This window comes from Crinia signifera, chromosome 4, assembly GCF_055691185.1.
Source record: "Crinia signifera chromosome 4, ASM5569118v1, whole genome shotgun sequence".
Classification (NCBI taxonomy): domain Eukaryota; kingdom Metazoa; phylum Chordata; class Amphibia; order Anura; family Myobatrachidae; genus Crinia; species Crinia signifera.
This window is the reverse complement of record NC_139220.1, coordinates 8,194,614-8,218,362: the sequence shown is the minus strand read 5'-3', so window position 1 is coordinate 8,218,362 and position 23,749 is coordinate 8,194,614. Positions and strand designations below refer to the sequence as shown.

The 23,749-nt window shown below is 46.2% G+C and overlaps 1 protein-coding gene across 1 annotated transcript; it reads right to left on the bottom strand.

Annotated features, from left to right (window-relative positions):
- Window positions 1–15,864: 15,864 nt before the first annotated feature.
- Window positions 15,865–19,419, bottom strand: LOC146072219 (E3 ubiquitin-protein ligase TRIM39-like). The gene has a single exon (XM_083179551.1). The coding sequence runs from the start codon at window positions 19,417–19,419 to the stop codon at window positions 17,854–17,856; it is 1,566 nt and encodes a 521-aa protein (XP_083035677.1). The 3' UTR covers window positions 15,865–17,853.
- Between the last annotated feature and the right edge of the window lie 4,330 nt (window positions 19,420–23,749).

Here is a 23,749-nt window from a genome sequence, read left to right as displayed (position 1 = left end):
GCCTGCAGCCTGTGGCATCATGGCATTATTATTATACAGAGGGAGCGGCCTTTGGTGTCATGGCATTATTATTATACAGGGGGAGCAGCCTGTGGTGTCATGGCATTCATTTTATTATACAGGGAGAGCGGCCTGTAGTGTCATGGCATTATTATTATTATACAGGGAGAGCAGCCTGTGGTGTCATGGCATTGATTTTACTATACAGGGAGAGTGGCCTGTGGTGTCATGGCATTATTTACAGGGGGAGCAGCCTGTGGTGTCCTGGTATTATACAGGGGAGCAGCCTGTGGTGTCCTATTATTGTGGTTTTTTTTTTATTAATACATATTTTTAAAACTAAAAACCTCCATTTAACGATGCGCTGTTACTTATGGGACGGTGCTCTGGACTTGCCCCCCAGGCTAAAAGTTGCCAGCCAGCCCCTGGAGATAGACACGCTAATATTCTAACTCATAACCTGGATCAGACATGTGACAATATGATAATAGTAGTAATTATGGCGAAATCATCACCAAATATCTCCCATCCCGACCAGTCCGCTCTGCAAAAGATCTGCGTCTCTCATCTGAGCGGATCACTAGCTCCCACTCACTATTACAGGACTGTCATCGGGCTGCTCCCATCCTATGGAATGCCCTTCCACGCACAGTCAGACTCTCCACTAGCCTCCAACCTTCCAAGCGTTCCCTGAAAACTCATCTCTGCAGGCAAGCCTATAATATTTATATACCACACACATAACCCTCTGAGGCACTTATGTATTATATAGCTTCCCTTCTGGACCTGCTCTGCTATGGGATGCAGTTAATTTACCGGCGGTGGGGATCCCGGCGGTCGGAATCCCGACACTGGAATCCCGACCGCCGAAATCCCGAAACTTTCTCCCTCCGTGGGTGTCCACGACACCCATAGAGGGAGAATAAAATAGCGTGCCGAGCGTAGCGAGGCACCGGGCCCGCTGCGTGGCGAGCGCAGCGAGCCCGCAAGGGGGGGCGATCCATGTCCCCCCCTTGTCGGGATTTCGGCGGTCGGGATTCCAGTGTCGGGATTCCGACCGCCGGGATCCCGACCGCCGGCAAATCGTATCGGATCCTCTGCTATTACTGGTGCCTGTCCTTGTGTTTCCCTCCTATGTCCCTATAGATTGTAAGCTTGCAGCAGGGCCCTCCTACCTCTAAGACACTGTAACGGAATCTGCTGCGCTATATAAGACACTGTAACGGAATCTGCTGCGCTATATAAGACACTGTAACGGAATCTGCTGCGCTATATAAGACGCTGTAACGGAATCTGCTGCGCTATATAAGACACTGTAACGGAATCTGCTGCACTATATAAGACGCTGTAACGGAATCTGCTGCGCTATATAAGACGCTGTAACGGAATCTGCTGCGATATATAAGACACTGTAACGGAATCTGCTGCACTATATAAGACACTGTAACGGAATCTGCTGCGCTATATAAGACACTGTAACGGAATCTGCTGCGCTATATAAGACGCTGTAACGGAATCTACCGCTCTATATAAGACACTGTAACGGAATCTGCTGCGCTATATAAGACGCTGTAACGGAATCTACCGCTCTATATAAGACGCTGTAACGGAATCTGCTGCGCTATATAAGACACTGTAACGGAATCTGCTGCACTATATAAGACGCTGTAACGGAATCTACCGCTCTATATAAGACACTGTAACGGAATCTGCTGCGCTATATAAGACGCTGTAACGGAATCTACCGCTCTATATAAGACACTGTAACGGAATCTGCTGCGCTATATAAGACGCTGTAACGGAATCTGCTGCACTATATAAGACGCTGTAACGGAATCTGCTGCGCTATATAAGAAGCTGTAACGGAATCTGCTGCGCTATATAAGACGCTGTAACGGAATCTGCTGCGCTATATAAGACGCTGTAACGGAATCTGCTGCGCTATATAAGACGCTGTAACGGAATCTGCTGCGCTATATAAGACGCTGTAACGGAATCTGCTGCGCTATATAAGACGCTGTAACGGAATCTGCTGCGCTATATAAGACGCTGTAACGGAATCTGCTGCGCTATATAAGACGCTGTAACGGAATCTGCTGCGCTATATAAGACGCTGTAACGGAATCTGCTGCGCTATATAAGACACTGTAAGGGAATCTGCTGCGCTATATAAGACACTGTAACGGAATCTGCTGCTCTATATAAGACGCTGTAACGGAATCTACCGCTCTATATAAGACACTGTAACGGAATCTGCTGCGCTATATAAGACGCTGTAACGGAATCTGCCGCGCTATATAAGACGCTGTAACGGAATCTGCCGCGCTATATAAGACGCTGTAACGGAATCTGCTGCTCTATATAAGACACTGTAACGGAATCTGCTGCGCTATATAAGACGCTGTAACGGAATCTGCTGCGCTATATAAGACGCTGTAACGGAATCTGCTGCGCTATATAAGACGCTGTAACGGAATCTGCTGCGCTATATAAGACGCTGTAACGGAATCTGCTGCGCTATATAAGACGCTGTAACGGAATCTGCTGCGCTATATAAGACGCTGTAACGGAATCTACTGCGCTGTATAAGACGCTGTAACGGAATCTGCTGCGCTATATAAGACGCTGTAACGGAATCTGCCGCGCTATATAAGACGCTGTAACGGAATCTGCTGCTCTATATAAGACACTGTAACGGAATCTGCCGCGCTATATAAGACGCTGTAACGGAATCTGCTGCGCTATATAAGACACTGTAACGGAATCTGCTGCGCTATATAAGACGCTGTAACGGAATATAAGACGCTGTAACGGAATCTGCTGCGCTATATAAGACGCTGTAACGGAATCTGCTGCGCTATATAAGACGCTGTAACGGAATCTGCTGCGCTATATAAGACGCTGTAACGGAATCTGCTGCGCTATATAAGACGCTGTAACGGAATCTGCTGCGCTATATAAGACGCTGTAACGGAATCTGCTGCGCTATATAAGACGCTGTAACGGAATCTGCTGCGCTATATAAGACGCTGTAACGGAATCTGCTGCGCTATATAAGACGCTGTAACGGAATCTGCTGCGCTATATAAGACGCTGTAACGGAATCTGCTGCTCTATATAAGACACTGTAACGGAATCTTCTGCGCTATATAAGACACTGTAACGGAATCTGCTGCTCTATATAAGACACTGTAACGGAATCTTCTGCGTTATATAAGACACTGTAACGGAATCTGCTGCGCTATATAAGACGCTGTAACGGAATCTGCTGCGCTATATAAGACGCTGTAACGGAATCTGCTGCGATATATAAGACGCTGTAACGGAATCTGCTGCGCTATATAAGACGCTGTAACGGAATCTGCTGCGCTATATAAGACGCTGTAACGGAATCTGCTGCTCTATATAAGACACTGTAACGGAATCTGCTGCTCTATATAAGACACTGTAACGGAATCTTCTGCGCTATATAAGACACTGTAACGGAATCTGCTGCTCTATATAAGACACTGTAACGGAATCTGCTGCGCTATATAAGACACTGTAACGGAATCTGCTGCGCTATATAAGACGCTGTAACGGAATCTGCTGCGCTATATAAGACGCTGTAACGGAATCTGCTGCGCTAAATAAGACGCTGTAACGGAATCTGCTGCGCTATATAAGACACTAACGGAATCTGCTGCGCTAAATAAGACGCTGTAACGGAATCTGCTGCGCTATATAAGACGCTGTAACGGAATCTGCTGCGCTATATAAGACGCTGTAACGGAATCTGCTGCGCTATATAAGACACTGTAACGGAATCTGCTGCGCTATATAAGACGCTGTAACGGAATATAAGACGCTGTAACGGAATCTGCTGCGCTATATAAGACGCTGTAACGGAATCTGCTGCGCTATATAAGACGCTGTAACGGAATCTGCTGCGCTATATAAGACGCTGTAACGGAATCTGCTGCGCTATATAAGACGCTGTAACGGAATCTGCTGCGCTATATAAGACGCTGTAACGGAATCTGCTGCGCTATATAAGACGCTGTAACGGAATCTGCTGCGCTATATAAGACGCTGTAACGGAATCTGCTGCGCTATATAAGACGCTGTAACGGAATCTGCTGCGCTATATAAGACGCTGTAACGGAATCTGCTGCTCTATATAAGACACTGTAACGGAATCTTCTGCGCTATATAAGACACTGTAACGGAATCTGCTGCTCTATATAAGACACTGTAACGGAATCTTCTGCGTTATATAAGACACTGTAACGGAATCTGCTGCGCTATATAAGACGCTGTAACGGAATCTGCTGCGCTATATAAGACGCTGTAACGGAATCTGCTGCGATATATAAGACGCTGTAACGGAATCTGCTGCGCTATATAAGACGCTGTAACGGAATCTGCTGCGCTATATAAGACGCTGTAACGGAATCTGCTGCGCTATATAAGACGCTGTAACGGAATCTGCTGCGCTATATAAGACGCTGTAACGGAATCTGCTGCTCTATAAAAGACGCTGTAACGGAATCTGCTGCGCTATATAAGACGCTGTAACGGAATCTTCTGCGCTATATAAGACGCTGTAACGGAATCTGCTGCGCTATATAAGACGCTGTAACGGAATCTGCTGCGCTATATAAGACGCTGTAACGGAATCTGCTGCGCTATATAAGACACTGTAACGGAATCTGCTGCGCTATATAAGACACTGTAACGGAATCTTCTGCGCTATATAAGACGCTGTAACGGAATCTGCTGCGCTATATAAGACGCTGTAACGGAATCTGCTGCGCTATATAAGACGCTGTAACGGAATCTGCTGCGCTATATAAGACACTGTAACAGAATCTGCTGCGCTATATAAGACGCTGTAACGGAATCTGCTGCACTATATAAGACGCTGTAACGGAATCTGCTGCGCTATATAAGAAATTGTAAATAAAATAAATAAATAAATTATGGCAATAATAAGAAGTGTGTGTGCGTGTACATGTGGTAGGGAATATAGAGTGTAAGCTCCACTGGGGCAGGGACTGATGTGAATGTTCAAATATTCTCTGTACAGTGCTGCGGAATATGTATGCGCTATATAAATAACTGGTAATAATATTCTATGTACTGCGCTGCGGAATATGTGTGCACTATATAATAACTGGTAATAATATTCTCTGTACAGCCCTGCGGAATATGTGTGTGCTATATAATAACTGGTAATAATAGTCTCTGTACATCGCTGCGGTATATGTGTGCACTATATAATAACTGGTAATAATAGTCTCTGTACAGCGCTGCGGAATATGTGTGTGCTATATAATAACTGGTAATAGTCTCTGTACAGTGCTGCAGAATATGTGTGCGCTATATAATAACTGGTAATAGTAGTCTCTGTACAGCGGTGCGGAATATGTGTGCGCTATATAAATAACTGGTAATAATAATCTCTGTACAGCGCTGCGGAATATGTGTGCACTATATAAGTAACTGGTAATAATATTCTCTGTACAGCGCTGCGGAATATGTATGCGCAATATAAATAACTGGTAATAATATTCTCTGTACAGCGCTGCGGAATATGTGTGCGCTATATAAGTAACTGGTAATAATATTTGATGTACAGTGCTGCGGAATATGTGTGCACTGTATAAGAAACTGATAATAAATAAAGAATAAAATGCTTTGGGAAAATCAAAATTGCCAGGCTCTAAGATGGCTGAAAGAGAACTTCCTGTGTTCCAAACACTTTAGTTGCAGCGCCCTTATAAATGATCTGCTGCTGACATCTGCTGGGCAGTTCATGTAACTGCTTTCCAGTCTGATATGATTTACAGAGCAGAGACACCTGGTGGTAAAGGCTTGGTACTGCATGATGGCATTGGGATTTATGCTGAGAGTGCTGCTTACTGGGTATATGTTACACCTAAATGAAAAGAAAAATGCCCACAGTGGTTGTATTTTCTCCAACATGCCCACTACCAGCCATGGCCAAGATATGGTCCTCCTTATATGGGAAGCAGATGTGCCCGTTTCACCTCACGGCACAAATCATCTTGGCATCGCTTTGGATGTTGAACTTTGCAGAAACATCCCAGATTCTGCATTCACATATACATATTGTGCGCTTGTGAGATGAAGGGTGCAGCAGTCAGTGTGAGCGGGTGGCTGCCAAACTGGCAGATGACAATCATTAGTGATATATGCCCCTGACCAGCCGCCTATAACACTTCTGCTGCGCCAGCTCTGTATGTGAGCGTCACATAATTGTACATTACCTAAAGCCGGCTCCTACTCTGTGACAGGAGCCCAGTGCTGCACGTAATGTTACAGTACTGCACCCGTCACTGGAGAGTAGGCGCCATTCTGGTGTCACCCCTCAGAGAGTGCGATTCCTATCCATCCAGAGACATCACTGTTAGGGGGATCTGGGCGGCATTTACTGCATTGCTGTATGCGATCCTTTCTGTTGAATATATCACCCTGCAGGGACACTGGCACCTGTGTTCGGCTTTGCTGGGGGTCGGCTCTTGCATGGTTGGCGCTGAACCCCCGCTGACTGTACTGCCCACCCAGTAGTGTGGTCTGTAGCCTGTAGGGACATGTCAGAATGGCGGTATCCCCAGGACCCACTGCAATGCAAAGCGATGTTGATACATCGGGCAACTTTGCATCCACCATAGTAGTAGTAATAGTGGGGGATGCAGCTGCGAGCGGGGAAGGAGGGGTCGGAGATTCCTGCTGCGGTCCCTCCTACATACATTCTGGTGATACTTAATATTTGAGGCTAACTGTTTTCAGGGAATTAGCCACAAATATTATATGATAATTGAGCCCCTTACTTTGCTATATTGCAATGATACTGGAGCAGCACTGCCATCTTGTGGTGAGATGTATATTACTACAGGATGGTGAATTCACACACAACTAATACAATGTCTGATTCAGGGCCGCACGCCGTGCCGTTGGTCACTTAGAGGAGAGATTTATTAAACATGCACCAACATTTCAGTAAAATCATACAGCGCCAGCGTTACACCGAGCATGCACAAAGGCGCTGTGCCATGCAGACACAGTATCAGTGCTGGGTGTTCCTGGGCGGTGACTGGTGGTGCACAGGAAAATGGTCCATACACAGAGGCAGACATAGAAGACCAGAGTAAGCCAGTGACTGAACACCTGCCATAGCAATGCTGCACGTGTAGATAGTGCGACCAGTGATGGCGTCTAACGCACCAATCCGTACTGCCGTGTCAACAGATACAGCCAGTGGGCGCCCCAGTCCTTGCACAGGTATACATATGGATGTACATAAAGGTGGATGACCACCAGTAAAAGCTGCTGCGGAATCTTCTGCCGCCCCCCCCCCCCCCCCCCCCTGAAGTGTGTGACTTTAACACTCCCTTTGCAAATTAGATTTGCGATTTTTAAACCAGGAAGCATTAAAAAATGTTGACCAATCAGAATGCATCTTTAATATAACAGCTACCCAGTGTGAGAGAAAGTCACCCAAAAGTAACATCACGGACCCTACATACAGCCCAGGCCACCGTTTTGTCCTCTGAAAGGTAATAGGCATTTTTGTGAGGAGAAGATGGTGGTTTGTTATATATATAGAGAGAGAGAGAGAGAGGTTGGTGTATAATTTGGAGATGGAGAGATTTGGAGCAGACATGGCACCCAGGAGATAGTAGGAGGTGCTGGAGAGGGGTGTGGAGGACACTGATGAGGAGACGGCTGTATCTGCACCTGGCAAGGCCAGGTGAGGCCACAATGTGCGGTTTTTATACCAAGAAAACTGTGCCCTGGTCCGTGCCATGGTGCAGGTTTACCCAAGCCTGCTGGGTGCCCAGACGCACAGAACCCCTGGTTCCCAGATGCAGGCCACATGGAGGAGGGTCCTGGTTGTAGTCAATGTGGTCAGCTTCTGTCTTCAGGATCTCAGGAACACAAAGAGGTACGGCAGCATCAAACATGTCCTAAAGTCCAAGATGGCGACACAAGAGGCGCAGGGCAGGAGGAAGACATGGTGTACAAGGAGGAGCTAAAGCAGACGGTTCCTCCAGAGGTGCGCCCAGGAGTCCATGTAGTGGACACAGACTGCCCAGATTCTCCACCTCATCCTGGTGAGTACATGTAAAAATGTTCCCTTGTAACTGGAACAATCTATGTTGTGCGCTATGTGCGGATTTGACCACTTGCTTTGTGTTGGGAACGCCATTTGTACATCATTTTTATAATTCTGACTGTATAATGCATCATGGAGAATGTGCTTGGACAGAATGATACTTTTGCCACATGACTATGTAATGTGGGGTTATTCTGGTTCACTCACAAAGGCAAATTCCTTCTCAAATGGACAAAACAATTTGCACTGCAGGTGGGGCAGATGTAACTTGTGCAGAGAGAGTTAGATTTGGGTGGGGTTTCACTTCATAGTGATATCTATATCCATTTGAGAAGGAATTTGGCTTTGCAAGTGAACCAAAATAAGGGCCTGAGGGGTGAATTTATGAAGCTTGGAGAAGTGTTATCTATCCCCATAAAGAACGTTATGAGCAAGGTGATAATGGTTCAGCCAATCAGCTACAATATGTAAATTGACAGGTAAGAGCTGATTGGCTGAACCATTATCACCTTGCTCATAACGTTCTTTATGGGTATAGATAACACTTCTCCAAGCTTGTTAAATTCACCCTGAGTCACCACAGCAGTTGTGCTCCAGCGGACGGCTTCACCAGAGGCTGCTGCAAGAGACAGACACAGAGGAGGCAGGTAAGTGAGCTACCACACACACACACACACACACACACACACACACACACACACACACACACACACACACACACACACACACACACACATTACACAGTAAAGGGATTTAACCAAAATATGTTTGTGGTTTGTTTATAAAACATAAATTATTTTAAAAGTATACACTACATACACTATTTGTGGGTACAGTAATGGAATGTATTTTGGTTCATTTATTTATTTATTTTCAGTGACTTATATAGCGCAGCAGATTCCGTTACAGTGTCTTATATAGCGCAGCAGATTCCGTTACAGTGTCTTATATAGCGCAGCAGATTCCGTTACAGCGTCTTATATAGCGCAGCAGATTCCGTTACAGCGTCTTATATAGCGCAGCAGATTCCGTTACAGCGTCTTATATAGTGCAGCAGATTCCGTTAGTGTCTTATATAGCGCAGCAGATTCCGTTACAGCGTCTTATATAGCGCAGCAGATTCCGTTACAGTGTATTATATAGCGCAGCAGATTCTGTTACAGCGTCTTATATAGCGCAACAGATTCCGTTACAGCGTCTTATATAGCGCAACAGATTCCGTTACAGTGTCTTACATAGCGCAGCAGATTCTGTTACAGTGTCTTCTATAGCGCAGCAGATTCGGTTACAGCGTCTTATATAGCGCAGCAGATTCCGTTACAGCGTCTTATATAGCGCAGCAGATTCCGTTACAGCGTCTTATATAGCGCAGCAGATTCCGTTACAGCGTCTTATATAGCGCAGCAGATTCCGTTACATTGTCTTATATAGCGCAGCAGATTCCGTTACAGTGTCTTATATAGCGCAGCAGATTCCGTTACAGCGTCTTATATAGTGCAGCAGATTCCGTTACAGTGTCTTATATAGCAGCAGATTCCGTTACAGCGTCTTATATAGTGCAGCAGATTCCGTTACAGTGTATTATATAGCGCAGCAGATTCCGTTACAGTGTCTTATATAGCGCAGCAGATTCCGTTACAGTGTCTTATATAGCGCAGCAGATTCCGTTACAGTGTCTTATATAGCGCAGCAGATTCCGTTACAGTGTCTTATATAGCGCAGCAGATTCCGTTACAGCGTCTTATATAGCGCAGCAGATTCCGTTACAGCATCTTATATAGCGCAGCAGATTCCGTTACAGCGTCTTATATAGCGTAGCAGATTCCGTTACAGCATCTTATATAGCGCAGCAGATTCCGTTACAGTGTCTTATATAGCGCAGCAGATTCCGTTACAGTGTCTTATGTAGCGCAGCAGATTCCGTTACAGTGTCTTATATAGCGCAGCAGATTCCGTTACAGTGTCTTATATAGCGCAGCAGATTCCGTTACAGCGTGTTATATAGAGCAGCAGCTTCCGTTACAGTGTGTTATATAGCGCAGCAGCTTCCGTTACAGTGTCTTATATAGCGCAGCAGATCCCGTTACAGTGTGTTATATAGCGCAGCAGCTTCCGTTACAGCGTCTTATATAGCGCAGCAGATCCCGTTACAGCATCTTATATAGCGCAGCAGATTCCGTTACAGCGTCTTATATAGCGCAGCAGATTCCGTTACAGCGTCTTATATAGTGCAGCAGATTCCGTTACACTGTCTTATATAGCGCAGCAGATTCCGTTACAGCATCTTATATAGCGCAGCAGCTTCCGTTACAGCATCTTATATAGCGCAGCAGATTCCGTTACAGTGTCTTATATAGCGCAGCAGATTCCGTTACAGTGTCTTATATAGCGCAGCAGATTCCGTTACAGTGTCTTATATAGCGCAGCAGATTCCGTTACAGCGTCTTATATAGCGCAGCAGATTCCGTTACAGTGTCTTATATAGCGCAGCAGATTCCGTTACAGTGTCTTATATAGCGCAGCAGCTTCCGTTACAGTGTCTTATATAGCGCAGCAGATTCCGTTACAGCGTCTTATATAGCGCAGCAGATTCCGTTACAGTGTCTTATATAGCGCAACAGATTCCGTTACAGTGTCTTATATAGTGCAGCAGATACCGTTACAGCGTCTTATATAGCGCAGCAGATTCCGTTACAGTGTGTTATATAGCGCAGCAGATCCCGTTACAGCATCTTATATAGCGCAGCAGATTCCGTTACAGCGTCTTATATAGCGCAGCAGATTCCGTTACAGTGTGTTATATAGCGCAGCAGCTTCCGTTACAGCGTCTTATATAGCGCAGCAGATCCCGTTACAGCATCTTATATAGCGCAGCAGATTCCGTTACAGCGTCTTATATAGCGCAGCAGATTCCGTTACAGCGTCTTATATAGTGCAGCAGATTCCGTTACACTGTCTTATATAGCGCAGCAGATTCCGTTACAGCATCTTATATAGCGCAGCAGCTTCCGTTACAGCATCTTATATAGCGCAGCAGATTCCGTTACAGTGTCTTATATAGCGCAGCAGATTCCGTTACAGTGTCTTATATAGCGCAGCAGATTCCGTTACAGTGTCTTATATAGCGCAGCAGATTCCGTTACAGCGTCTAATATAGCGCAGCAGATTCCGTTACAGTGTCTTATATAGCGCAGCAGATTCCGTTACAGTGTCTTATATAGGGCAGCAGCTTCCGTTACAGCGTCTTATATAGCGCAGCAGATTCCGTTACAGTGTCTTATATAGCGCAGCAGATTCCGTTACAGCGTCTTATATAGCAGCAGATTCCGTTACAGCGTCTTATATAGCGCAGCAGATTCCGTTACAGTGTCTTATATAGCGCAGCAGATTCTGTTACAGTGAATTATATAGCGCAGCAGATTCCGTTACAGCATCTTATATAGCGCAGCAGATTCTGTTACAGCATCTTATATAGCGCAGCAGATTCCGTGACAGTGACTTATATAGCGCAGCAGATTCTGTTACAGCATCTTATATAGCGCAGCAGATTCCGTTACAGTGTCTTATATAGCGCAGCAGATTCTGTTACAGCATCTTATATAGCGCAGCAGATTCCGTTACCTTGTCTTATATAGCGCAGCAGATTCGTTACAGTGTGTTCTATAGTGCAGCAGATTCCGTTACAGTGTCTTATATAGCGCAGCAGATTCGTTACAGTGTGTTCTATAGTGCAGCAGATTCCGTTACAGTGTCTTATATAGCGCAGCAGATTCCGTTACAGTGTCCTATATAGTGCAGCAGATTCCGTTACAGTGTCTTATATAGCACAGCAGATTCCGTTACAGCGTCTTATATAGCGCAGCAGATTCCGTTACAGCGTCTTATATAGCGCAGCAGATTCCGTTACAGTGTCTTATATAGTGCAGCAGATTCCGTTACAGCGTCTTATATAGCGCAGCAGATTCTGTTACAGCGTCTTATATATCGCAGCAGATTCCGTTACAGCGTCTTATATAGCGCAGCAGATTCCGTTACAGCGTCTTATATAGCGCAGCAGATTCCGTTACAGTGTCTTATATAGTGCAGCAGATTCTGTTACAGCGTCTTATATAGCGCAGCAGATTCCGTTACAGCGTCTTATATAGCGCAGCAGATTCCGTTACAGTGTCTTATATAGCGCAGCAGATTGCGTTACAGTGTCCTATATAGTGCAGCAGATTCCGTTACAGTGTCTTATATAGCACAGCAGATTCCGTTACAGCGTCTTCTATAGCGCAGCAGATTCCGTTACAGCGTCTTATATAGCGCAGCAGATTCCGTTACAGTGTCTTATATAGTGCAGCAGATTCCGTTACAGCGTCTTATATAGCGCAGCAGAATCTGTTACAGCGTCTTATATATCGCAGCAGATTCCGTTACAGCGTCTTATATAGCGCAGCAGATTCCGTTACAGCGTCTTATATAGCGCAGCAGATTCCGTTACAGCGTCTTATATAGCGCAGCAGATTCCGTTACAGCGTCTTATATAGCGCAGCATATTTTGTTGTGCTTTACATTTGGAAACAACAGTGATTAAACAGACTGGGTAGCTACAAACCAACAGAGAGGTAGGAGGGCCCTGCTCACAAGCTTACAATCTATAGGGATTCATAAGGATAGGATTCAATAGCATGGCAGTCCCATCAGATTACAGGACAGACGTGATGGGATGCAACTAGATATGAATGCTACTGGATGTTGTGTGGGGTTCCTGAATATGATAGGCTTGCCTGAAGAGGTGAGTTTTCAGGGAACGCTTGAAGGTTTGGAGGCTAGTGGAGAGTCTTAATGTGCATGGGAGGGCATTCCATAGGGTGGGTGCTGCCCGACAAAAATCCTGCAAGTGTAAAGGCCCATAAACACTGGGTGACTTTCAGCTCAAAGCCACCCACTGTGTATGGCTCGGCAATGAGCGCTGCTGCGCGCTCCCGCAACATCACCGGGAAAGTCATTCATCTGCTGGTTATGCCAGCTTTCAGGACGGCGTTGCATAGCGATACGCTATGCAATGCAGTCCATTCCCCCCTCCGTCGGTGCTGAGCAGGGGGAAAGTCGCTCAGTGTGATTGCAATCATCACTGTCCATACACGCTGGGCATAGTCGCCCAGTGTGTATGGACCTTAAGTGGGAGCAAGTATTGAGTGTGGAAGAGAGATGCAGATCTTGTGCAGAGCGGAGGGGTCGGGTGGGGATATATTTTGAGATAAGGGAAGAGATAGAAGTCGGTGTAGTCAGAGTGATGGCTTTGTATGTAAGTAGAAGTATTTTATATTAAATGCGGTAATATACAGGCAACCAATGGGGGGACTGACAGAGCGGATCATCAGACGATGAACGCCATTGCAATAATCAATGCGTGATATAATGAGTGCATGGATTAGAGTTTTTGCAGTGTCTTGTATAAGGTACGGACAAATTATGGATATGTTTTTTCGATGTATGTAACACGATTTAGCGACAGATTGAATGTGAGGAATGAAGGACAGTTCAGAGTCAAGGATGACCCCTAGGCAGTGAGCTTGTGGGGTAGGATTAATTGTTGTGTTCTCAACAGTGATAGAGATATCATGTTGGTAACTACTCTCGGCTGGTGGGAATATAATTAATTCTGTTTTGGAAATGTTGAGTTTGAGGTGGTGAGATGACATCCAAGATGAGATGGCAGAAAGACATACAGAGACACGGAGCAACACTGATGGTGACAATTCCGGGGAGGATAGATAGATTTGAGTATCATCAGCGTACAGATGATACTGAAATCCAAAACAGCTGATTAGTTTCCCAAGTCAGGAGGTATAGATTGAGAAAAGCAGAGGACCTTAGACTGAGCCTTGTGGTACTCCAACGGACAGAGGTAGTGAGGAGGAGGTAGGACCAGGGAAGTGAACACTGAAAGAGCGATTAGATAGGTAGGAAGAGAACCAAGAAAGAGCTGTGTTCTGAAGACCTAGGGATTGTAGTATTTGTATGAGAAGAGAGTGGTCAACAGTGACAAAGGCAGCTGAGAGATCTAGAAGACTTAGAAGTGAGAAATGGCCTTTAGATTTAACAGTGGCCAGATCATTGACTACTTTAGTCAGTGCTGTCTCTGTGGAGTTACAGACCTACAACCTTTTTGTTTTGCCACAAATCTTGAGGTGTAAGGCATACTTAGTAGGATACCAGGGCAACTCAACCAAGTGGCGTGCTCAAGGGAGGTGACACCAAACATTCATCTTGTCTTTGTGGAGTGTTGAGTGCGAAAGCCTGACTGAAGTGGGTCCAATAAGTTGTAGGAGTTAAGAATGTGTGTGAGGCGAGCATAGGAAAGTCTCTCAAGTAGCTTGGAGGTGCATGGGAGCAGAGAGATAGGAGGGTAGTTAGAGAGACAGTTTGGATCAGAATTGTGTTTTTTTTTGTTTAGAATGGGGTAATAAGTGCAGAATGGGAGTAGTACATGCATAATGGGTGTAATAAGTGCAGAATGTGGGTAATCCCTGCAGAATGGGAGTAATAAGTGAATGCTTGAACAAAGAAAAGAGCAACTGCAGTCTAAGGAACGAGAGGGGGCACAGGCAGTATATTTGTTGCCATTCCAATACCTCTCAGTTACACCCCCTCAACCATATAACTCTGTATTGCACATGAATGTGCACCCTATGCTCCAAAGCACGTAACATGTATGCCCCTTTCAGACCGCACATATTACCCGGTATTTTGCTGTTGTTTTTTTTTTTACCGTTTCAAAACGGTAATATGTGTGGTCTGAATTGATCCACAGTGAATTTACCGTTTCCAAAAAAAAACGGTATTTGGAAACGGTAAAAAAAAAAAAAACGTTTTGGACTCATTATTTTTGCAGTCTGAATGGGTCTGAAATGGTATTTTGGACCCAAACAATCTGGACACAAAAACGCTGCCAGGTGATCAAGCTTTGCGAAACGTACGTCCCCTAGACAGACAAGGACGTGCTCACGTGTGCACATGTGACCGCTGGAGTGGCTTCCAGGTCGGAGATACAACAAGAGACAAGCGCTCCTGCGTGTCCCTGCGCCCAAGAGATTCGGGGCTGGTAACGTAGACCTTTCCCTGTAAAGCGGCTGTGCGCCATTGGTGCCGGCTTAGCTTTGGCTACAGGCAAATTGGTCTCTCCCTTTTTCTTATTTCAAGCCTAAAATTGTGCACTTGATTTTTTTCCCTTACATGGTGTAATTTGATACTTATTTTAAACACTATTGTATCCATTGATTTTGCTTTATTATTCCGCCTCAGTGTTCACCTTTGAAGTTTTTCTCTAGCTTTTTTCAGACTGTTCATGGGTGAACCCTGCATACAATAATAGTGACAACAGCGGGTGTCTTTTTTATCTCTCATATTTAATCAAGTCTTTGCAGGATATAATAATTGATTGAAGGATTCATAGTCGCATGCCGCTCTGCACTGAGGCAGATGCGGCTTACATAATGCCAATGTGGTAAAGGCTTTGAGGATTTATGAAGGTCAGCCTTACATAGATTTGGTGCATTCTATGTAGGGATACACATACGGGAGTCTATTGCACCAATCTTTTTGTACCAGCCCCATCATAATTGTCTATAGATAATTTGCAAACAGAGGCAATAATATCGGTGCTTTCCATTAAATATTCCTATTGGAGTAATTTGTAAAATAAAAACACAAAAATGTTTTTTATTTTATTTATTCATAAAAAATTGCTTGCACAGCATAAATTAATATATTCATTAATTTGTGAAAAATGTATTTCTTTGCACATTAGGATTTTAAAATACATAATATAAATAAAAACTATTTCACTTGGCATATAAAAAATATCTATAAAAATGTAAAAACTTTATTCGAGCAGCTGAGCAATCTTAGATTGGGGATTAAGAGTGCACCCCACCCGAGTTTCTTTTTCTTCTTTTGTTTTCAATAAAACGTATTTATACTCGGGGGTGCACCCCTGACCATCACATTTCTTAAAGCTACAGCCCTGTGCATAGGCTGGTAGGTGATGCTAGACTAGAATAGTCATTGTAAATTATAGTCAGTTTTTTTCCCCAATTTCTCTTATTTCTTTAATAATTATTTCCAATTCCTAGTGCAGGCTCCTCCCACCCAACTCTCTTTTTTTGGACCCAAACAATCGTCAGATCAGGGACAGACATTAATTATGGGGGATTTTAATTTACCGGACATTGATTGGAAAAACGAAACATGTAAAGCAGCAAGAAGCAGTGTGTTGCTAACTTACTCAAAGACCAGTTTATCGCTCAAACAGTAGAAGCTCCAACCCGTAATAAGGCACTATTGATTTTAGTATTAACAAATAACATAGATTTAGTCTCAAACACCAAAGTAATTGAACATCTAGGGAACAGTGGCCACAACATGGTTTCACTAGAAATCAACTTCAGCAAACTTCATCATAAAGGATCGGCAAAAATACTAAACTTCAGAAAAGCTAACTTCGAATTATTCAGGGAAGCCCTAAAAGGAATTGTGTGGGAAACGGTTTTTGAGGGTAAAAATGCAGAGGAAATGTGGGATACTCTAAAAAAAATGTGCTAGAATCACTAACTGTTCAATACATTCCTAAAGTAAATAAGGGTAAATTCAAAAAAAGCCACCATGGTTGGACAAAAAAGTAAGGTCAGCAATCAACAATAAAACATGAGCATTTAAATTCTATAAACAAAACTTTAATGAGGAGGCGTTCAACAAGTACATAGAATCAAACAAAACTTGTAAAGGGGTAATCAAAGTAACCAAAAGGGCGTATGAGGAGCGCATAGCCACTGAGAGCAAAACCAACCCCAAGAAGTTTCTCAAATACATCAATAGTAAGCAAATAATTAAAGAGAACATAGGCCCATTAACCGATATCAATGATAAAAGTTTTACGGAGGATAAGGGAAAAGCAGAACTGTTAAATGAGTTCTTCTCATCAGTGTTTACTAAGGGAGAGCAGACTGTGGAACGCACACGTACCACAAATGGGATGAACAAGCCGGATCTCATTATTGATTTCACGGCCGAAGAGATAATATCGCATGTAATATTGCATTAAAAAAGGCCAACAAAATTCTAGCATGTATTAAAAGGGGCATGGAAACTAGGGACTGAAAAGTAATTATGCCACTGTACAAATCATTGGTTAGACCGCACCTTGAATACGGAGTACAATTCTGGGCCCCACACTATAAAAAGGACATAATAGAATTAGAAAAAATCCAAATAAGAGCAACTAAGCTTATTAGGGGAATGGAGAATTTAAGCTACGAGGAGAGATTAAGCAACCTGGGACTATTTACACTAGAGAAGAGACGTTTAAGGGGGGACATGCTCAACATGTACAAATATATCAGGGGCCAATATAAAGAACTGTCAAACACCCTTTTTTCTGCTAGAAAGGAGTCTAGGACACGAGGGCACGAGTTTAGAAAAAAAAAGAAAAAAAGATCATTAGATAGGAACCGAGGTCTGGGGTTCCCCCCCCCCAGGCATTTCCAAACCGGGAAAAGCGCAGGGAAGAGATCCGCCGCAGGTGGGGGTTTGGAAATGCCTCCATCCAGGGGGGGGGGGGGGAGGGACCCCCAGACCTTAATCCGGCCCTGCACGGAGGGCATAGGGTGTTTTTAGAAATGTTTAAAAATACCGGGTCAATGCCGTTTTGGCAGCCTGAAAGCAGCAATAGTCTCTGGGCGAATTCCCTATGGTAATTTCTCCCAGCTCCTGACTCCCCCAAATATAGTTATACACCCATCCCCTACCCATAATGCAGCATGAAGGGGCTCAGTGAGGGCGGCAGTGTAGGTGTGTAAGTGTCTGATGGGGTCACACAGAGAATAAAAGGACATCTGTCCTGCCTCATAATCCAGATATATCCTCACTCTGTCACAGGGGATATCGTCAGGTAACTGGATCTCTGTACTGTCATGTATCAATGAGTACTGATTATACCTCCTCCTACACAGACACCAGGACTTGTCATTATATCCAGTGTATGACTGGTCTCCTCTCCTGTCTATACTGGGATAACACATCCCCACCCTCCAGCTCCATAACTTACTGACATCCACCTCCCAGTAATGTCGCCCTGAGGAGAATCCCCTGGTGCTTATTACCTGATTATACTGAAATCTCTCTGGTGTTACTGGGTGATTCTGGTTTGGTGACCAGGATGCCGTTTTCCTATCATCTGATATCTGTATATTATTACCAGCTGTAGTTACATCCAGTAATAGGTCTGTAGGTTCCTGCACATAGATCCCAGTTATTATATCAGATAATGTGTGTAATTTTCCCAAGATGAGACCCACATCCAGATCTCCTGCACCACGGACCTGGTTATCATGTCTCTCTGTGTCGTCGGTGTCACACAAGTCCCCTGTGTCCGGTTCCTGTAAGACAGTCACTGGGTCAGACATGTTATACAGCTCCTCAATGTGACGCATCTTCCCAGACAGCTCGTCCTTCTTTATTTCCAGCTGCTGGATCAGATCAGAGACTGAGAGTGAAACGCTCTGTTCCTGCCTGGAGATCTCACTCAGGACTCTCTCCTCAAGGTCTTCTAGTTGTCTCCTGATGTCTCTAAACAGGGCAGTGACTGTCTCTATTACACCCACTGCTTTTCCCTGATCCTCTCTCCTGCGCTCCTGCAGTCTCTGGACTCTTTGCTCAGTCTCCGATCTCTTTGTGGTCAGTTTCTGCAGAACATTCCTCAGCTTCTCCTTCTTCTTCTCAGAGGCCTCATCCAAGGATTCCACCTTATGTCCTCTGTGTTCCACAATCAGACAGCAGGACACACAGATACAGGCAGCATCCTCAGTGCAGTAATACTCCAGGACCTTCTTATGGACGGAGCATTTCCTGTTCCCCAGGGCAGTGGTGGGGTCACATAAGACGTGTTCTGCTGATGGGTTCTGTTCCCCCCAATGCATATCACATAGAGAAGTCTCACAGTTTAGGCCCAGTTTAAGATCATATACTGGAGAGTGGACATCATAGCTGCTGAACACTACAGTTCCCTCCTCTGGAATAGAGCGGACATGTTCTGCTATGTTGCAGAGCTTCCTGTTTTTCTCCAGAACAGGACGCCTTCTAAACTCTTTTCTGCACTCAGGACAGCTAAAATCTCCAGTCTCCTCCTGTGCATCCAGCTCACGATCAATACAGACCCGGCAGAAGTTGTGGCCACATCTCAGGGTTACAGGATCTGTATAAATGCTTAGGCAGATGGAACAGACCAGCTCCTGTCTCAGATGAGCAAACGCCATCGCTGGCAGCAGGAGGGAGAAATGAACTTGATAGTGTCTTATACTCAGATATCAATGGGGTCACATATTGCACCCAGGGCGCGGCCGACTTTATCAGACAGATTATGGCTACATACACAGTTACTCGAATACTCTTTTTTTTCACTGACACACACCTACACGGGATTTTTGTCATTGGAAACAATTAACAGTAAAAAATCCTAGGTAAAATGACCCGGGATTTTTACCATAGTCACAAGCAGGGTTTTTACCGGGTTTTTCCCAGGTGTGCTGCAGTGGAAACAGTTCTTACCTGGCTGGGCCATATGCAGCCACCACCCGCTGGTCTCCCAATGCCTGTCTGCCAGTGTCTCCAGATGCACACCGGCTGGTGTCTCCCGCTACCCACCCGCTGGGAACAAGGGCTCTGAAAGCCCATAGGCTGCGATGGTCAATATGGACTGCTTCAAATTACAGATATTGGTAAATCTGACAGCAACACATCCACCATAGACACCTATTGGGGATGCAGCAATAGAGGCATCAGGCAGACATACCTGCTGTGATTCCTCTGTCTTACATTCTAGGGATACATAATATTTGCAGCTAGCACCTGAAAAAACCGACAAATCATGGTCTTGTCTACTGCTGCTATGCAGAGCAAAAACAACTGTACCTGTCCAGTGCTCGGTGTACGGAGAAGAACCCACTAACAACCCCAAATGGCATCTAGCTGATCTCCAGGAGTGGATGATGCCAGTTGGCCGTGACATAACCCTGATAGGTCACAGGGTCAGATCAGATGTGTGGGAAGCTCCCAGCAGAGTTCAAGGGAAAGCTTCAGATATGTCTGCATACGTCAGATATCTGCCACAATCAAATCCTCATTATGTCATCTGAGGAACATAGCCAAAATGATGCACTTAGGGGCCCATTTATCATGGATCGCATTGACACTGTGATCTGTGCAGAATGTTACCGCCCAGGATCGCATTGTACAATGTGATCCCATCAGTGGAATGCATGATGCCGGAGGCGCAGGGACAGTGCTCCAAAAAGAGTGCAATGTGCTGACCCGGAAGCCGGGGGGTCTGCACATGTGCGGTTAGTGCTGTCCCCCCCGCTGACCGCACTGCCCCGGCAGCAGTGCGATTAATAGCCCATAGGGTACAATGGGCTATCGCTATCTCAGAATGGCAATAACTCAGGGATGTGAAGCTCTGCTGCCCAATGTTGATACATCGGACAACTTCGCATCCCCCATAGAAATCTATGGGGGATCCTTCCGGCGGTGCTGCAGGGGGGATCGCAGCAGGGTACATTGGAGGTATAATTAATATTTGCAGCTAACCCCCTAAAACGGGTGTTTGATAAATGCGGCCCTTAATCCCCTCAGATCTTCCTACAGTCATACATCAATCTGTGTTAGCTCAATTAGATTACTACAATGCCCTCTACCTTGGTACAAAATGCAGCTGCCAGGCGATTACCATACCAGCCACATAACACCCATTCTCTGCTCCCTTCACTGGCTGCCTGTAAGATGTGGAAGCTATTTCCAGATTGGCTCAGTGACTTTCCCAGCCCTACATGGCCGAGGCCCAAGGTACCTGACGCAGCTTCTGATTCCTTACTGCCCCACTCACTTACTGCAGGTGATGGACTATTAGCAGTACCTAGAATCTCCTTGGATTCATCTGGGGTTTGCAGCTATGACTGTATGGAACTCGCTTCCCCACACAATGCAATAGGCCTCCACTCTAGAATCCAAGAGCAGATTGACCCACCGGGATGGTCTACGCTGGATCAGTAATGTCCTTTCAGCGGACCCACACAATGCAATAGGCCTCCACTCTAGAATCCAGGAGCAGATTGACCCACCGGGATGGTCTACGCTGGATCAGTAATGTCCTTTCAGCGGACCTTCATTACCCTTCCACCAGCTGGTCATTTACCACAATCAGAGTTCAGCTCCTATTGGGCAAAATCTCACTGAATCAAAATAAAGATGACTAACTTCCCGGCCGCCGCAGCTCACGCCATAAGCCGCTACAGAGCCTCTCACTCACCACCGCCTCCAGGTACTTATTAACAACAAGGCAGCAGTCTATAACAGCAGCCAATGGCGGGCAGGCGGCCTGCCAATTCTGCTGGTGCCACTGCCATATTGTACTAGGACTCGCGTCATGCTGGTGAGTAGCCTCTGCCACCTGCTGTCTCGGCCAGGTATTGCCCCTAGTCATGAACCCCATGCGTGAGTGCTGTTAGAAATGGGCATGGTGTGGGTGCAGGGGGTTGTGGCTGCATGGCAGCAGGGGGTTGTGGCTGCATGGCAGGGGTGGGTACGGCATCCCCTAGGGTGGCACCATGATCTTCCATGTCTGTGTAATGTACCTGGACCATGGCCCTACAGCGGGTGTACATGGTGCTCAGTCAGTGATCAGGTCTGGGAGGGGGAGGTGATGGTGGTGCTGTCTCTGTCTATGGCAGTGTCTCCATGTAACCCCATATCTGCTACTGCCGGCTGTATCACATGGGGGGTGCAGTACATGCAGCAGCTGTGCAGTGTTATTGGGCAGCTGTGCAGCCTTTATCCTAGTGCCGGCTGTATCACATGGGGGGTGCAGTGCATGCAGCAGCTGTGCAGTGTTATTGGGGCAGCTGTGCAGCCTTTAACCTAGTGCCAGCTGCATCACATGGGGGGGGGGGTTGCAGTGCATGCAGCAGCTGTGCAATGATTGGGGCAGCTATGCAGCCTTTATCCTAGTGCCAGCTGTATCACATGGGGGGGTGCAGTACATGCAGCAGCTGTGCAGTTATTGGGGCAGCTATGCAGCCTTTATCCTAGTGCCAGCTGTATCACATGGGGGGTGCAGTACATGCAGCAGCTGTGCAATGTTATTGGGGCAGCTGTGCAGCCTTTATCCTAGTGCCAGCTGTATCACATGGGGGGTGCAGTACATGCAGCAGCTGTGCAGCCTTTATCCTAGTGCCAGCTGTATCACATGGGGGGTGCAGTACATGCAGCAGCTGTGCAGTGTTATTGGGGCAGCTGTGCAGCCTTTAACCTAGTGCCAGCTGTATCACATGGGGGGGGGGGTGCAGTGCATGCAGCAGCTGTGCAATGATTGGGGCAGCTATGCAGCCTTTATCCTAGTGCCAGCTGTATCACATGGGGGGGTGCAGTACATGCAGCAGCTGTGCAATGTTATTGGGGCAGCTGTGCAGCCTTTATCCTAGTGCCAGCTGTATCACATGGGGGGTGCAGTACATGCAGCAGCTGTGCAGCCTTTATCCTGCTGCCGGCTGTATCGCATGGGGGGTGCAGTACATGCAGCAGCTGTGCAGCCCTTATCCTAGTGCCGGCTGTATCGCATGGGGGGTGCAGTACATGAAGCGGTTGTGCAGTTATTGGGGCTGTTGTGCAGCCTTTATCCTGCTGCCGGCTGTATCGCATGGGGGGTGCAGTACATGCAGCAGCTGTGCAGTTATTGGGGCAGCTGTGCAGCCTTTATCCTAGTGCCGGCTGTATCACATAGGGGGTGCAGTACATGCAGCAGCTGTGCAGTGTTATTGGGGCAGTTGTGCAGCCTTTATCCTGCTGCCGGCTGTATCGCATGGGGGGTGCAGTACATGAAGCAGCTGTGCAGTTATTGGGGCAGCTGTGCAGCCTTTAACCTAGTGCCAGCTGTACCACATTGGGGGGGGGGGGGGGGTGCAGTGTATGCAGCAGCTGTGCAGTTATTGGGGCAGCTATGCAGCCTTTATCCTAGTGCCAGCTGTATCACATGGGGGGTGCAGTACATGCAGCAGCTGTGCAATGTTATTGGGGCAGCTGTGCAGCCTTTATCCTAGTGCCAGCTGTATCACATGGGGGGGGGGTGCAGTACATGCAGTAGCTGTGCAGTGTTATTGGGGCAGCTATGCAGCCTTTATCCTAGTGCCAGCTGTATCACATGGGGGGGGGGGGTTGCCGTGCATGCAGCAGCTGTGCAGTTATTGGGGCAGCTGTGCAGCCTTTATCCTAGTGCCAGCTGTATCACATGGGGGGGTGCAGTACATGCAGCAGCTGTGCAGCCTTTATCCTGCTGCCGGCTGTATCACATGGGGGGGTGCAGTACATGCAGCAGCTGTGCAGTGTTATTGGGGCAGCTGTACAGCCTTTATCCTAGTGCCAGCTGTATCACATGGGGGGTGCAGTACATGCAGCAGCTGTTCAGTTATTGGGGCAGTTGTGCAGCCTTTATCCTGCTGCCGGCTGTATCGCATGGGGGGTGCAGTACATGCAGCAGCTGTGCAGTGTTATTGGGGCAGCTGTGCAGCTTTTATCCTAGTGCCAGCTGTATCACAT

Coding starts and splice junctions, on each gene's coding strand:
- LOC146072219 (XM_083179551.1), bottom strand. CDS start 19,419: ATGGCGTTTGCTCATCTGAGACAGGAGCTGGTCTGTTCCATCTGCCTA.